The 14,132-nt window shown below is 49.3% G+C and overlaps 1 protein-coding gene across 5 annotated transcripts in view; it reads left to right on the plus strand.

Moving 5' to 3' along the window:
* lpp (LIM domain containing preferred translocation partner in lipoma) overlaps positions 1 to 14,132 on the plus strand; it is a 672,742-nt gene that overhangs the window by 418,902 nt on the left and 239,708 nt on the right. For all 5 annotated transcript variants that reach the window (XM_072473629.1, XM_072473634.1, XM_072473633.1 and 2 more), the window contains one exon: positions 1,986 to 2,102. In XM_072473629.1, coding sequence (XP_072329730.1) covers positions 1,986 to 2,102 — 117 coding nt within the window. The remainder of the gene's footprint in view (positions 1 to 1,985; positions 2,103 to 14,132) is intronic.

Below are 14,132 nucleotides of genomic sequence, written 5' to 3' on the forward strand. Positions count from 1 at the left end.
TGGACAGGAGACAAAGGAAGCAGAGGGTGTGTCAGCCATGATGTTGTGGTCAGTGTCGCTCGCTGCTCGAGGCTGGGAGCGTCTTCACTGGGACGCAGGTGCAACGGAATGGGCAGAATATGGTGCTCCCGGGCGGCAGCTTTGCAGACAGCTGGAGGCCATTCCATGGGTCCCTTTCCAGCTGCCTACCTACCCAGTCCCGCCTGGCTGCGATTTGAGGACGAGGCCTTCAGCAACCCACCCGCTCAGTGCCATTTAAAAGCCTTAAATGGTCAGGTGATGGTAAAGCGAATCAGGTGTAAAATCCTGTTCAACGAACCATTGTGGTTTGGAATGCACGGTTTGAAAGGTTGTTGCCAGCATCCTCATTCATTACTTTCACAGGCAATTGAATAAATAATTCATAAGATAAATCTGGACCAAGTGGATAACTACTGCCGAGAAAAGATACATGCTGCCAAAGCTTTTCATTTTACACTCGTGAGGATAAACCAATAGAAATGGACAAACATTAACTGAGAACAATTTACACCACATGAGAAGACAATGCTGATTGGTTATCTCTGATTGGCTGCCCTCTGGTAGGCTGTGGGCCCCACTCTGGGAGACTGGGAGGCTCTGGGCCTCACTCTGGGAGACTCTGGACTGCCCTCTGGGAGACTGGGAGGCTCTGGGCTGCCCTCTGTGAGTCTCTGCTGCCCTCTGGGGGACTCTGTGCTGCCCTCTCGGAGTCTGGCTGCTCTCTGGGAGTCTGTGCTGCCCTCTGAGAGTGTGGGCTGCCCTCTAGGAGTCTGTGCTGCCCTCTGGGGGACTCTGGGCTCCACTCTGGGGGACTCTGGGCTGCCCTCTGGGAGGCTTTGTGCTGCCCTCTGGGGGACTCTGGGCTGCCCTCTGGGAGTCTGTGCTGCCCTCTGGGAGTCTGGGCTGCCCTCTGGGAGACTGGGAGGCTCTGGGCTGCCCTCTGTGAGTCTCTGCTGCCCTCTGGGGGACTCTGTGCTGCCCTCTGGGAGTCTGGGCTGCCCTCTGGGAGTCTGGGCTGCCCTCTGGGAGTCTGGGCTGCCCTCTGGGAGTCTGGGCTGCCCTCTGGGGGACTCTGGGCTGCCCTCTGGGGGACTCTGGGCTGCCCTCTGGGGGACTCTGGGCTGCCCTCTGGGAGTCTGGGCTGCCCTCTGGGACTCTGGGCTGCCCTCTGGGAGTCTGGGCTGCCCTCTGGGAGTCTGGGCTGCCCTCTGGGGGACTCTGGGCTGCCCTCTGGGGGACTCTGGGCTGCCCTCTGGGGGACTCTGGGCTGCCCTCTGGGGGTCTCTGGGCTCCACTCTGGGGGACTCTGGGCTGCCCTCTGGGAGTCTGGGCTGCCCTCTGGGAGTCTGGGCTGCCCTCTGGGACTCTGGGCTGCCCTCTGGGAGTCTGGGCTGCCCTCTGGGGGACTCTGGGCTGCCCTCTGGGGGACTCTGGGCTGCCCTCTGGGGGACTCTGGGCTGCCCTCTGGGAGACTCTGTGTGGTTCCTCTGCTGTTCGGAGAAATGGATGGGGTTGTGCAGTCAATGTGGAAGAAAACGTGTTTTACGAAAAATACACCGAGTCTTTCTTCTCCCTTGTTTCAGCTCAATGCGCCTCTTGTCCACTGCACTGAGGGTGGTTCAGGAGATTTGTAATGTTTTTTAGTTAGAATTAGACATTGAGGAGTGAGGTTAGGATTCATCCTTCAGAGCGGATAAGAGAACAATTTCCCCACAAAAGGTTGTGGATGCTGGGCACCATCTACAGGAGCTTCGACTGGGCATGAGTGCATTTGGTTTGAGGACATCTGGGGATATGGAACAGTAATAAATGGTTCTATTGCGATCTGATTGGTCCATGATCTGATTGAATGGTGGAAAGGGTTGGGAAGGGCTGAATCGACTCCTGTGGTCAGGACAGCAGCCAGCTGATGGGAAGCAGGCAAGGTGTCAATGACAAGCTGACTTGTGACCTCCTCTTCTTAGACAGGGAAGAAGAGCCTCGATCAAAGACGATCAAGTCTGGACGCAGAGATCGACTCATTGACCAGCATCTTAGCTGACCTGGAGAGCAGTTCACCCTATCAGCCTCGGCCTCGACAGGTAAGGAATGGGCCATTGTAACTCTTTGGTCTGTTGGTGAAAGTTGGAACCTACTCGGTACCGATCACGTTCTGTGGTCGACGGCGCACTGACATTGTCCACGGGCCTGAATTTCCCCCATTGCAGAATCTCACTTCCTGCCATTCAAACATGCCACTCCAGTGCCCTGCTGCCGTTCCATGGGGGCTAAGTGGCTGCTGGCAGGACTTTTGCCCCTCCTTTGGGAGGAAGTCCCATGTTTGAGTTGGCGCTCAGCTCTCCAGTCCCTGCAGTGGACAGAAGGCGAGATGCAGGAGGATGTCGGACCTCAGGTCCGGGCACCGGAGGCCCAGGAATGTTTACGGTGTTGCAGGGCGGGAGGGTAGGGAAAATCTGGGGGGTTGGCGAGGGGTTGATTGGGGACCGGGGAAGAGGCCGGGGGAGGTCACGAAGGGATGATCATTCCCTCGATCTAAAAACATTCCAAATGGATTCCAGTGGCACTCGGGAACAATTGAATACGGGGTTCTCTGCCAGTTTATACATATCCTTGCCTGAAGGCACTGACTCCAGCTGGGTGGTAACATCCAGCACTCTCCAGAACTACATCCCTGCTCATTCTCAGTCATTCAGAGAATTATACAATTGCCCATTGAACCCATGTCTTATCCTCATGTTTTCAACACTTATAGAACATATAGAACATAGAACATAGAACAATACAGCGCAGTACAGGCCCTTCGGCCCACGATGTTGCACCGAAACAAAAGCCATCTAACCTACACTATGCCATTATCATCCATATGTTTATCCAATAAACTTTTAAATGCCCTCAATGTTGGCGAGTTCACTACTGTAGCAGGTAGGGCATTCCATGGCCTCACTACTCTTTGCGTAAAGAACCTACCTCTGACCTCTGTCCTATATCTATTACCCCTCAGTTTAAAGCTATGTCCCCTCGTGCCAGCCATTTCCATCCGCGGGAGAAGGCTCTCACTGTCCACCCTATCTAACCCCCTGATCATTTTGTATGCCTCTATTAAGTCTCCTCTTAACCTTCTTCTCTCCAACGAAAACAACCTCAAGTCCATCAGCCTTTCCTCATAAGATTTTCCCTCCATACCAGGCAACATCCTGGTAAATCTCCTCTGCACCCGCTCCAAAGCCTCCACATCCTTCCTATAATGCGGTGACCAGAACTGTACGCAATACTCCAAATGCGGCCGTACCAGAGTTCTGTACAGTTGCAACATGACCTCCTGACTCCGGAACTCAATCCCGCTACCAATAAAGGCCAACACTCCATAGGCCTTCTTCACAACTCTATCAACCTGGGTGGCAACTTTCAGGGATCAATGTACATGGACACCTAGATCCCTCTGCTCATCCACACTTTCAAGAACTTTACCATTAGCCAAATATTCCGCATTCCTGTTATTTCTTCCAAAGTGAATCACCTCACACTTCTCTACATTATGTTCCAAAGATGTGCAGGTTAGGTAGACAGGCCATGCTAAATTGCCCCATAGTGTCCAAAGGTTGGATAGGGATACAGGGCTAGAGTGCGGATTAGGCCTAGGTAGGGTGCTCTTTCAAAGTGCTGCTGCAGATGGGCCGAATGGCCTCTTTCGGCACTGGGGATTCTGTATTTGAGATAAGACAGCGATGGTCACTTCAATGTTTGTTACATTGATTACATCAGTTAAACCTTGTGAATAATTTAGTGTCATGTTAATGACCAAACTGATAAAGAGCTAGACTAACCACCTAGTGCATAGAATCATAGGATTTACAGTGCAGAAGGAGGTCATTCAGCCCATCGGATCTACACCAGCCCTTGAAAGAGCCCCTACTTAAGACCATGCCTCCACCCTATCCCTGTAGCCCCGTATATTTGAGTATAAGAATTGGCAAGTCATGTTGCAGCTGTATCGAACCTTAGTTAGGCCACACTTGGAGTATAGTGTTCAATTCTGGTCGCCACACTACCAGAAGGATGTGGAGGCTTTAGAGAGGGTGCAGAAGAGATTTACCAGAATGTTGCCTGGTATGGAGGGCATTAGCTATGAGGAGAGGTTGAATAAACTCGGTTTGTTTTCACTGAACCGACGAAGGTTGAGGGGAGACCTGATAGAGGTCTACAAAATTATGAGGGGCATATAGACAGAGTGGATAGTCAGAGGCTTTTTCCCAGGGTAGAGGGGTCAATTACTAGGGGGCATAGGTTTAAGGTGAGAGGGGCAAGGTTTAGAGGAGATGTACGAGGCAAGTTTTTTACACAGAGGGTAGTGGGTGCCTGGAACTCGCTGCCGGAGGAGGTGGTGGAAGCAGGGACGATCGTGACATTTAAGGGGCATCTTGACAAATACATGAATAGGATGGGAATAGAGGGATACGGACCCCGGAAGTGTAGAAGATTTTAATTTAGTCGGGCAGCATGGTCGGCACGGGCTTGGAGGGCCGAAGGGCCTGTTCCTGTGCTGTACATTTCTTTGTTCTTTGTTCTTAACCCCACCTAACCTTTTTTCGACACTGAGGGGCAATTTTATCATGTCTAATCCACCAAACTTGCACATCTTTGTGGGAGGAAACCGGAGCACCCGGAAGAAACTCACACAGACACGGGGAGAAAGTGCAAATTTCCCACAGGCAGTCACTCGAGGCCGGAATTGAACCCTAGACACTGGAGCTGTGAGGCAGCAGTGCTAACCACTGTGCCACCATGCCGCCCATTAGTACAGTTCAGTACAGAGTAAAGCTCCGTCTACACTGTCCCCATCAAACACTCCCAGGACAGGTACAGCACAGGGTTTGATACAGAGTAAAGCTCCCTCTACACTGTCCCCATCAAACACTCCCAGGACAGGTACAGCACGGGGTTAGATACAGAGTAAAGCTCCCTCTGCACTGTCCCCATCAAACACTCCCAGGACAGGTACAGCACGGGGTTAGATACAGAGTAAAGCTCCCTCTACACTGTCCCCATCAAACACTCCCAGGACAGGTACAGCACGGGGTTAGATACAGAGTAAAGCTCCCTCTGCACTGTCCCCATCAAACACTCCCAGGACAGGTACAGCACGGGGTTAGATACAGAGTAAAGCTCCCTCCACACTGTCCCCATCAAACAGTCCCAGGACAGGTACAGCACCGGGTTAGATACAGAGTAAAGCTCCCTCTACACTGTCCCCATCAAACACTTCCAGGGCAGGTACAGCACGGGGTTAGATACAGAGTAAAGCTCCCTCTACACTGTCCCCATCAAACACTCCCAGGGCAGGTACAGCACAGGGTTAGATACAGAGTAAAGCTCCTGACGGTTTTAGGTGATAATTTAGTGTGTTCTGCAATTGATATTGTGCCTCATTGTCGGGTGAGTGATGAAGTAGGTCTGGCGATGGTTTGAAATTACTTGGTTAAACTGATCAAATGTTTGAATAGAGCGTCTAAACATATCTCACTGTGTATTTAATGTTCTAACGATGTAATTTGAGGATATTGCTGGATTATTCTGGCCATGGCTCAGCTAATTAAACATTTTATTTTGTCATTTACCTCCAACGGCTTTTTCAAGCGTTTAATAATCTGCGAGGCCTCTTCACTCAGTGAGTGGTAATTGCTGAAATCTTTTGTGCCTTTACTCTGATGTGTGTTGTCTCCAGGTAACCGAGTGTGTTGACAGAAACAATCCTGCTCCATTTGAGCAGGAAGTGTGCTGGCTATTCATCACAGCCATGATTTCTGGAGTGAGTCTCTGTCCCCGCTTTACTGTGCTCATTACAAATCTCATCACAACCCTTCAAATCCCCGATAAGCGGCTGCCTCCGAGGTCATTAAAACCTTTTCTAGAACTGAAAACTTTACCCATTTTGCGAACTAAATGACAGAAATGTTGTGCGTGTTTTCCAAGCTGACATGTCAGCCTCTCTGATTCTCGCCTCCTGTGCCTCTGGCACCTCCTGCTTATCATTGCTCTTCATTTGAGTGTGGACAGATTGTCTGGTTGGGAGGGTACAACGGAGGTTAAAGTGGGACATTAAAGCCAATGCAAATGGCAATGATCCTTGCCCAATATTGTCACGTATTCCTTTTGCAAGAGGTGGCAGCACCATTTGCACGGTAATAATAAAAGAAATATTTTGTGGAATGTGAGTGTCACCGGCTGCTTGATTGTTCTTGAGAAGTGGTGGTGAGTCCATGGGGTCTAGCTACATCCATGATGCTGTTAGGGAGGTATAGCTACATCCATGGTGCTGTTAGGGAGGTATCTCCAAGGTTTAGACCCAGCAACAGTGAAGGAACGGTGATACAGTTTCAAGTCAGGATGGCGTGTGACTTTGAGGGGAACTTGCAGGTGATGGCGTTGCCATGTTTTTCTGCCCTTGCCCTTCGAGATGGTAGAAGTTGAGGGTTTGGAAGGTGCTGTCAAGGCACCTCGTTGAGTTGCTGCAGTGCATCTTGTGGATGGTACACACGTCCATTAGAGGGAGTGAATCTTTAAAGTAGTGGATTTTGTGTCTTGTAAAAGATGGACATGCTTTGGGAAGTCGGGATTTGAGTTACTCACTGCAGTATTCCTTGCCTCTGATCTGCTCCTGTAGCCACAGTATTTATATGGCTAATCCAGTTCCGATTCTGGTCAATGGTAACCCGAGGATGTTGATAGTGGCGGATTCAGTGTTGGTAATGCCATTGAATGTCAAGGGGCAATGTTCAGATCCTCTCTGTTTGGCTTTGGTCATTTCATGACGCTTTGAGGCTAGAAATAGGAAGATAGAGCAGCTAAACACGTGGCTAAACAGCTGGTGTAGGAGGGAGGGTTTCCGTTATCTGGACCACTGGGAGCTCTTCTGCGGCAGGTGTGACCTATATAAGAAGGACGGGTTGCATCTAAACCGGAGAGGCATAAATATCCTTGCCGCGAGGTTTGCTAGTGTCACACGGGAGGATTTAAACTAGTATGGCAGGGGGGTGGGCACGGGAGCAATAGGTCAGAAGGTGAGAGCATTGAGGGAGAACTAGGGAATAGGGACAGTGTGGCTCTGAGGCAGAGCAGACAGGGAGAAGTTACTGAACACAGCGGGTCTGGTGGCCTGAAGTGCATATGTTTTAATGCAAGAAGTATTACGGGTAAGGCAGATGAACTTAGAGCTTGGATTAGTACTTGGAACTATGATGTTGTTGCCATTACAGAGACCTGGTTGAGGGAAGGGCAGGATTGGCAGCTAAACGTTCCAGGATTTAGATGTTTCGGGCGGGATAGAGGGGGATGTAAAAGGGGAGGTGGAGTTGCGCTACTGGTTCGGGAGAATATCACAGCTGTACTGCGGGAGGACGCCTCAGAGGGCAGTGAAGCTATATGGGTAGAGATCAGGAATAAGAAGGGTGCAGTCACAATGTTGGGGGTTTACTACAGGCCTCCCAACAGCCAGCGGGAGATAGAGGAGCAGATAGGTAGACAGATTTTGGAAAAGAGTAAAAACAACAGGGTTGTGGTGATGGGAGACTTCAACTTCCCCAATATTGACTGGGACTCACTTAGTGCCAGGGGCTTAGACGGGGCGGAGTTTGTAAGGAGCATCCAGGAGGGCTTCTTCAAACAATATGTAGACAGTCCAACTAGGGAAGGGGCGGTACTGGACCTGGTATTGGGGAATGAGCCCGGCCAGGTGGCAGATGTTTCAGTAGGGGAGCATTTCGGTAACAGTGACCACAATTCAGTAAGTTTTAAAGTACTGGTGGACAAAGATAAGAGTGGTCCTAGGATGAATGTGCTAAATTGGGGGAAGGCTAATTATAACAATATTAGGCGGGAACTGAAGAACATAGATTGGGGGCGGATGTTTGAGGGCAAATCAACATCTGACATGTGGGAGGCTTTCAAGTGTCAGTTGGAAGGAATTCAGGACCGGCATGTTCCTGTGAGGAAGAAGGATAAATACGGCAATTTTCGGGAACCTTGGATAACGAGAGATATTGTAGGCCTCGTCAAAAAGAAAAAGGAGGCATTTGTCAGGGCTAAAAGGCTGGGAACAGACGAAGCCTGCGTGGAATATAAGGAAAGTAGGAAGGAACTTAAGCAAGGAGTCAGGAGGGCTAGAAGGGGTCACGAAAAGTGATTGGCAAATAGGGTTAAGGAAAATCCCAAGGCTTTTTACACGTACATAAAAAGCAAGAGGGTAGCCAGGGAAAGGGTTGGCCCACTGAAGGATAGGCAAGGGAATCTATGTGTGGAGCCAGGGGAAATGGGCGAGGTACTAATTGAATACTTTGCATCAGTATTCACCAAAGAGAAGAAATTGATAGATGTTGAGTCTGGAGAAGGGTGTGTAGATAGCCTGGGTCACATTGAGATCCAAAAAGACGAGGTGTTGGGTGTCTTAAAAAATATTAAGGTAGATAAGTCCCCAGGGCCTGATGGGATCTACCCCAGAATACTGAAGGAGGCTGGAGAGGAAATTGCTGAGACCTTGACAGAAATCTTTGGATCCTCACTGTCTTCAGGGGATCTCCCAGAGGACTGGAGAATAGCCAATGTTGTTCCTCTGTTTAAGAAGGGTAGCAAGGATAATCCAGGGAACTACAGGCCGGTGAGCCTTACTTCAGTGGTATGGAAATTACTGGAGAGAATTCTTCGAGACAGGATCTACTCCCATTTGGAAGCAAATGGACGTATTAGTGAGAGGCAGCATGGTTTTGTGAAGGGGAGGTCGTGTCTCACTAACTTGATAGAGTTTTTCGAGGAGGTCACTAAGATGATTGATGCAGGTAGGGCAGTGGATGTTGTCTATATGGACTTCAGTAAGGCCTTTGAAAAGGTCCCTCATGGTAGACTAGTACAAAAGGTGAAGTCACACGGGATCAGGGGTGAGCTGGCAAGGTGGATACAGAACTGGCTAGGTCATAGAAGGCAGAGAGTAGCAATGGAAGGATGCTTTTCTAATTGGAGGGCTGTGACCAGTGGTGTTCCACAGGGATCAGTGCTGGGACCTTTGCTGTTTGTAGTAGATAAATGATTTGGAGGAAAATGTAACTGGTCTGATTAGTCAGTTTGCAGACGACACAAAGGTTGGTGGAATTGCGGATAGCGATGAGGACTGTCAGAGGATACAGCAGGATTTAGATTGTTTGGAGACTTGGGCGGAGAGATGGCAGATGGAGTTTAATCTGGGCAAATGTGAGGTAATGCATTTTGGAAGGGCTAATGCAGGTAGGGAATATACAGTGAATGGTAGAACCCTCAAGAGTATTGAAAGTCAAAGAGATCTAGGAGTACAGGTCCACAGGTCATTGAAAGGGGCAACACAGGTGGAGAAGGTAGTCAACAAGGCATACGGCATGCTTGCCTTCATTGGCAGGGGCATTGAGTATAAGAATTGGCAAGTCATGTTGCAGCCAAGTTAGGCCACACTTGGAGTATAGTGTTCAATTCTGGTCGCCACACTATCAGAAGGATGTGGAGGCTTTAGAGAGGGTGCAGAAGAGATTTACCAGAATGTTGCCTGGTATGGAGGGCATTAGCTATGAGGAGCGATTGAATAAACTCGGTTTGTTCTCACTGGAACGAAGGAGGTTGAGGGGAGACCTGATAGAGGTATACAAAATTATGAGGGGCATAGACAGAGTGGATAGTCAGAGGCTTTTCCCCAGGGTAGAGGGGTCAATTACTAGGGGGCATAGGTTTAAGGTGAGAGGGGCAAGGTTTAGAGTAGATATACGAGGCAAGTTTTTTACGCAGAGGGTAGTGGGTGCCTGGAACTACCGGAGGAGGTGGTGGAAGCAGGGACGATAGTGACATTTAAGGGGCATTTTGACAAATACATGAATACATAGAACATAGAACATAGAACAATACAGCGCAGTACAGGCCCTTCGGCCCACGATGTTGCACCGAAACAAAAGCCATCTAACCTACACTATACCATTATCATCCATATGTTTATCCAATAAACTTTTAAATGCCCTCAATGTTGGCGAGTTCACTACTGTAGCAGGTAGGGCATTCCACGGCCTCACTACTCTTTGCGTAAAGAACCTACCCCTGACCTCTGTCCTATATCTATTACCCCTCAGTTTAAGGCTATGTCCCCTCGTGCTAGCCATTTCCATCCGCGGGAGAAGGCTCTCACTGTCCACCCTATCTAACCCTCTGATCATTTTGTATGCCTCTATTAAGTCTCCTCTTAACCTTCTTCTCTCTAACGAAAACAACCTCAAGTCCATCAGCCTTTCCTCATAAGATTTTCCCTCCATACCAGGCAACATCCTGGTAAATCTCCTCTGCACCCGTTCCAAAGCCTCCACGTCCTTCCTATAATGCGGTGACCAGAACTGTACGCAATACTCCAAATGCGGCCGTACCAGAGTTCTGTACAGCTGCAACATGACCTCCTGACTCCGGAACTCAATCCCTCTACCAATAAAGGCCAACACTCCATAGGCCTTCTTCACCACCCTATCAACCTGGGTGGCAACTTTCAGGGATCTATGTACATGGACACCTAGATCCCTCTGCTCATCCACACTTCCAAGAACTTTTCCATTAGCCAAATATTCCACATTCCTGTTTTTCCTTCCAAAGTGAATCACCTCACACTTCTCTACATTAAACTCCATTTGCCACCTCTCAGCCCAGCACTGCAGCTTATCTATATCCCTCTGTAACCTGCTACTTCCTTCCACACTATCGACAACACCACCGACTTTAGTATCGTCTGCAAATTTACTCACCCACCCTTCTGCGCCTTCCTCTAGGTCATTGATAAAAATGACAAACAGCAACGGCCCCAGAACAGATCCTTGTGGTACTCCACTTGTGACAGAACTCCATTCTGAACATTTCCCATCAACCACCACCCTCTGTCTTCTTTCAGCTAGCCAATTTCTGATCCACATCTCTAAATCACCCTCAATCCCCAGCCTCCGTATTTTCTGCAATAGCCTACCGTGGGGAACCTTATCAAACGCTTTGCTGAAATCCATATACACCACATCAACTGCTCTACCCTCGTCTACCTGTTCAGTCACCTTCTCAAAGAACTCGATAAGGTTTGTGAGGCATGACCTACCCTTCACAAAGCCATGCTGACTATCCCTGATCATATTATTCCTATCTAGATGATTATAAATGTTGTCTCTTATAATCCCCTCCAAGACTTTACCCACTACAGACGTGAGGCTCACCGGTCTATAGTTGCCGGGGTTGTCTCTGCTCCCCTTTTTGAACAAAGGGACCACATTTGCTATCCTCCATTCCTCTGGCACTATTCCTGTATCCAATGATGACATAAAAATCAAAGCCAATGGTCCAGCAATCTCTTCCCTGGCCTCCCAGAGAATCCTAGGATAAATCCCATCAGGTCTTTTCCAGTCAATATTTGGAAAGTTAAAGTCTCCCATAATAACTACCCTGTTACTTTCGCTCTTATCCAGGATCATCCTCGCCATCCTTTCCTCTACATCCCTAGAACTATTTGGAGGCCTATAGAAGACTCCCAACAGTGTGACCTCTCCTTTCATGTTTCTAACCTCAGCCCATACTACCTCGGAAGATGAGTCCCCATCTAGCATCCTCTCCGCCACCGTAATACTGCTCTTGACTAGCAGCGCCACACCTCCCCCTCTTTTGCCTCCTTCTCTGAGCTTACTAAAACACCTAAACCCCGGAACCTGCAACATCCATTCCTGTCCCTGCTCTATCCATGTCTCCGAAATGGCCACAACATCGAAGTCCCAGGTACCAACCCATGCTGCCAGTTCCCCTATCTTATTTCGTATACTCCTGGCATTGAAGTAGACACACTTCAAACCACCTACCTGAACACTGGCCCCCTCCTGCGACGTCAAATCTGAGCTCCTGACCTCTGTACTCTCATTCTCCCTTACCCTAAAACTACAATCCAGGTTCCCATGCCCCTGCTGCATTAGTTTAAACCCCCCCAAAGAGCACTAACAAATCTCCCCCCCAGGATATTTGTGCCCCGCAGGTTCAGATGTAGACCATCCTGTCTGTAGAGGTCCCACCTTCCCCAGAAAGAGCCCCAGTTATCCAGAAATCTGAATCCCTCCCGCCTGCACCATCCCTGTAGCCACGTGTTTAATTGCTCTCTCTCCCTATTCCTCATCTGACTATCACGTGGCACGGGCAACAACCCAGAGATAACAACTCTGTTTGTTCTAGTTCTGAGCTTCCACCCTAGCTCCCTGAAAGCCTGCCTGACATCCTTATCCCCTTTCCTACCTATGTCGTTAGTGCCAATGTGGACCACGACTTGGGGCTGCTCCCCCTCCCCCTTAAGGACCCGGAAAACACGATCCGAGACATCACGTACCCTTGCACCTGGGAGGCAACATACCAAACGTGAGTCTCTCACGCTCCCACAAAATCTCCTATCTGTGCCCCTGACTATAGAGTCCCCAATTACTAATGCTCTGCTCCTCTCCCCCCTTCCCTTCTGAGCAACAGGGACAGACTCTGTGCCAGAGGCCTGTACCCCATGGCTTACCCCTGGTAAGTCGTCCCCCCCACAAGTATCCAAAGCGGTATACTTGTTTCTCAGGGGAACGACCGCAGGGGATCCCTGTACTGACTGTTTTTTCCCAGTCCCTCTTACAGTTACCCATCTACCTCCAATCTTTGGTGTAACTAATTCCCTGAAGCTGCTATCTATGACCCCCTCTGCCTCCCGAATGATCCGAAGTTCATAGGATGGGAATAGAGGGATACGGACCCAGGAAGTGTAGAAGATTGTAGTTTAGTCGGGCAGCATGGTCGGCACGGGCTTGGAGGGCCGAAGGGCCTGTTCCTGTGCTGTACATTTCTTTGTTCTCTGTTTGTTTTGTAGCCTGGATATTGTCCAAATCTTGCTGCTTCATTATCTGAGGATAAAAGCAAATTACTGCGGATGCTGGAATCTGAAACGAAAGAGAAAATGCTGGAAAATCTCAGCAGGTCTGGCAGCATCTCTAGGGAAAGAAAAGAGTTGACGTTTTGAGTCCGATGACAAAGCTTTGACAAAGAGTCATCGGACTCGAAACGTTAGCTCTTTTCTCTCCCTACAGATGCTGCCAGACCTGCTGAGATTTTCCAGCATTTTCTCTTTCGTTTCATTATCTGAGGAGTCGCGAATGGTGCTGAATATTGTGGCATCATCAGTGAAGATCCCCAATTCTGACCTAATGATGGAAGGGGACACTACCCTGAGGACCTCCTGCAGTGATGTCCTGGAGCTGAGATGACTGACCTCCAACCACCACAACCATCTTCCTTTGTGCTAAATATGGCTCCAACCAGCTCCTTGATGTCCCATCGGTCAAATGCTGCCTCGATATTAAGGGTAGTGACTCCCTCTCCACCCCTCGTGTTCATCTCTTCCATCGATGTTTGAACTGAGTGGAACAGCTGGAATCTAAACTGAGCGTCAGTGATATTGCTGGTTAAGTGCCGCTTGATAGCACTTCCGTTTACACTTCCCATCACTTTACTGATGATGGAGAGCAGACTGATGGGGCGGTGATTGGCCAGAGTTGATTTGGCTCTGGGTGGTATGTACTGGGGAATGTTCACATTGTTGGGTAGATGGTACAGAGTGCCCAGGGGCGTTTGGCGGCCAGAGGATTCGGGATTAGCCTCCACCTGTGCTGTCAGATTGAAAGATCTTTGGACAATTCTATTGCAGCTGGGACCTTTTATGTATTCTATCTGGGATGGGGGAGTCACATTTATTGCCCATCCCTAATTGCCTGTGAACTGAATGTCTCGCTCGGCCATTTCAGAGCAGTTAAGAGTAACCACATTGCTGTGGGCCTGGAGTCACATGTCGGCCAGACCGGGTAAGGACGGCAGATTTCCTTCCCTATAGGCCCTTTTTTTCTTTAAAGTCATACAGTACAAAAGAGGCCCTTCGGCCCATCAAGACTGCACCGGCAAAACTGCACTAAATCTACACTAATTCCACTTTCCAGCACTCGGCCCAATGTTGTGCCGTTTGATCTGCTCATCCAGGTACTTTGTAAAGGTAGACTGGTCTCTGTTTCCACTCCCCTCCCAGG

Source organism: Scyliorhinus torazame, chromosome 14, assembly GCF_047496885.1.
Source record: "Scyliorhinus torazame isolate Kashiwa2021f chromosome 14, sScyTor2.1, whole genome shotgun sequence".
NCBI classification, from domain to species: Eukaryota; Metazoa; Chordata; class Chondrichthyes; order Carcharhiniformes; family Scyliorhinidae; genus Scyliorhinus; species Scyliorhinus torazame.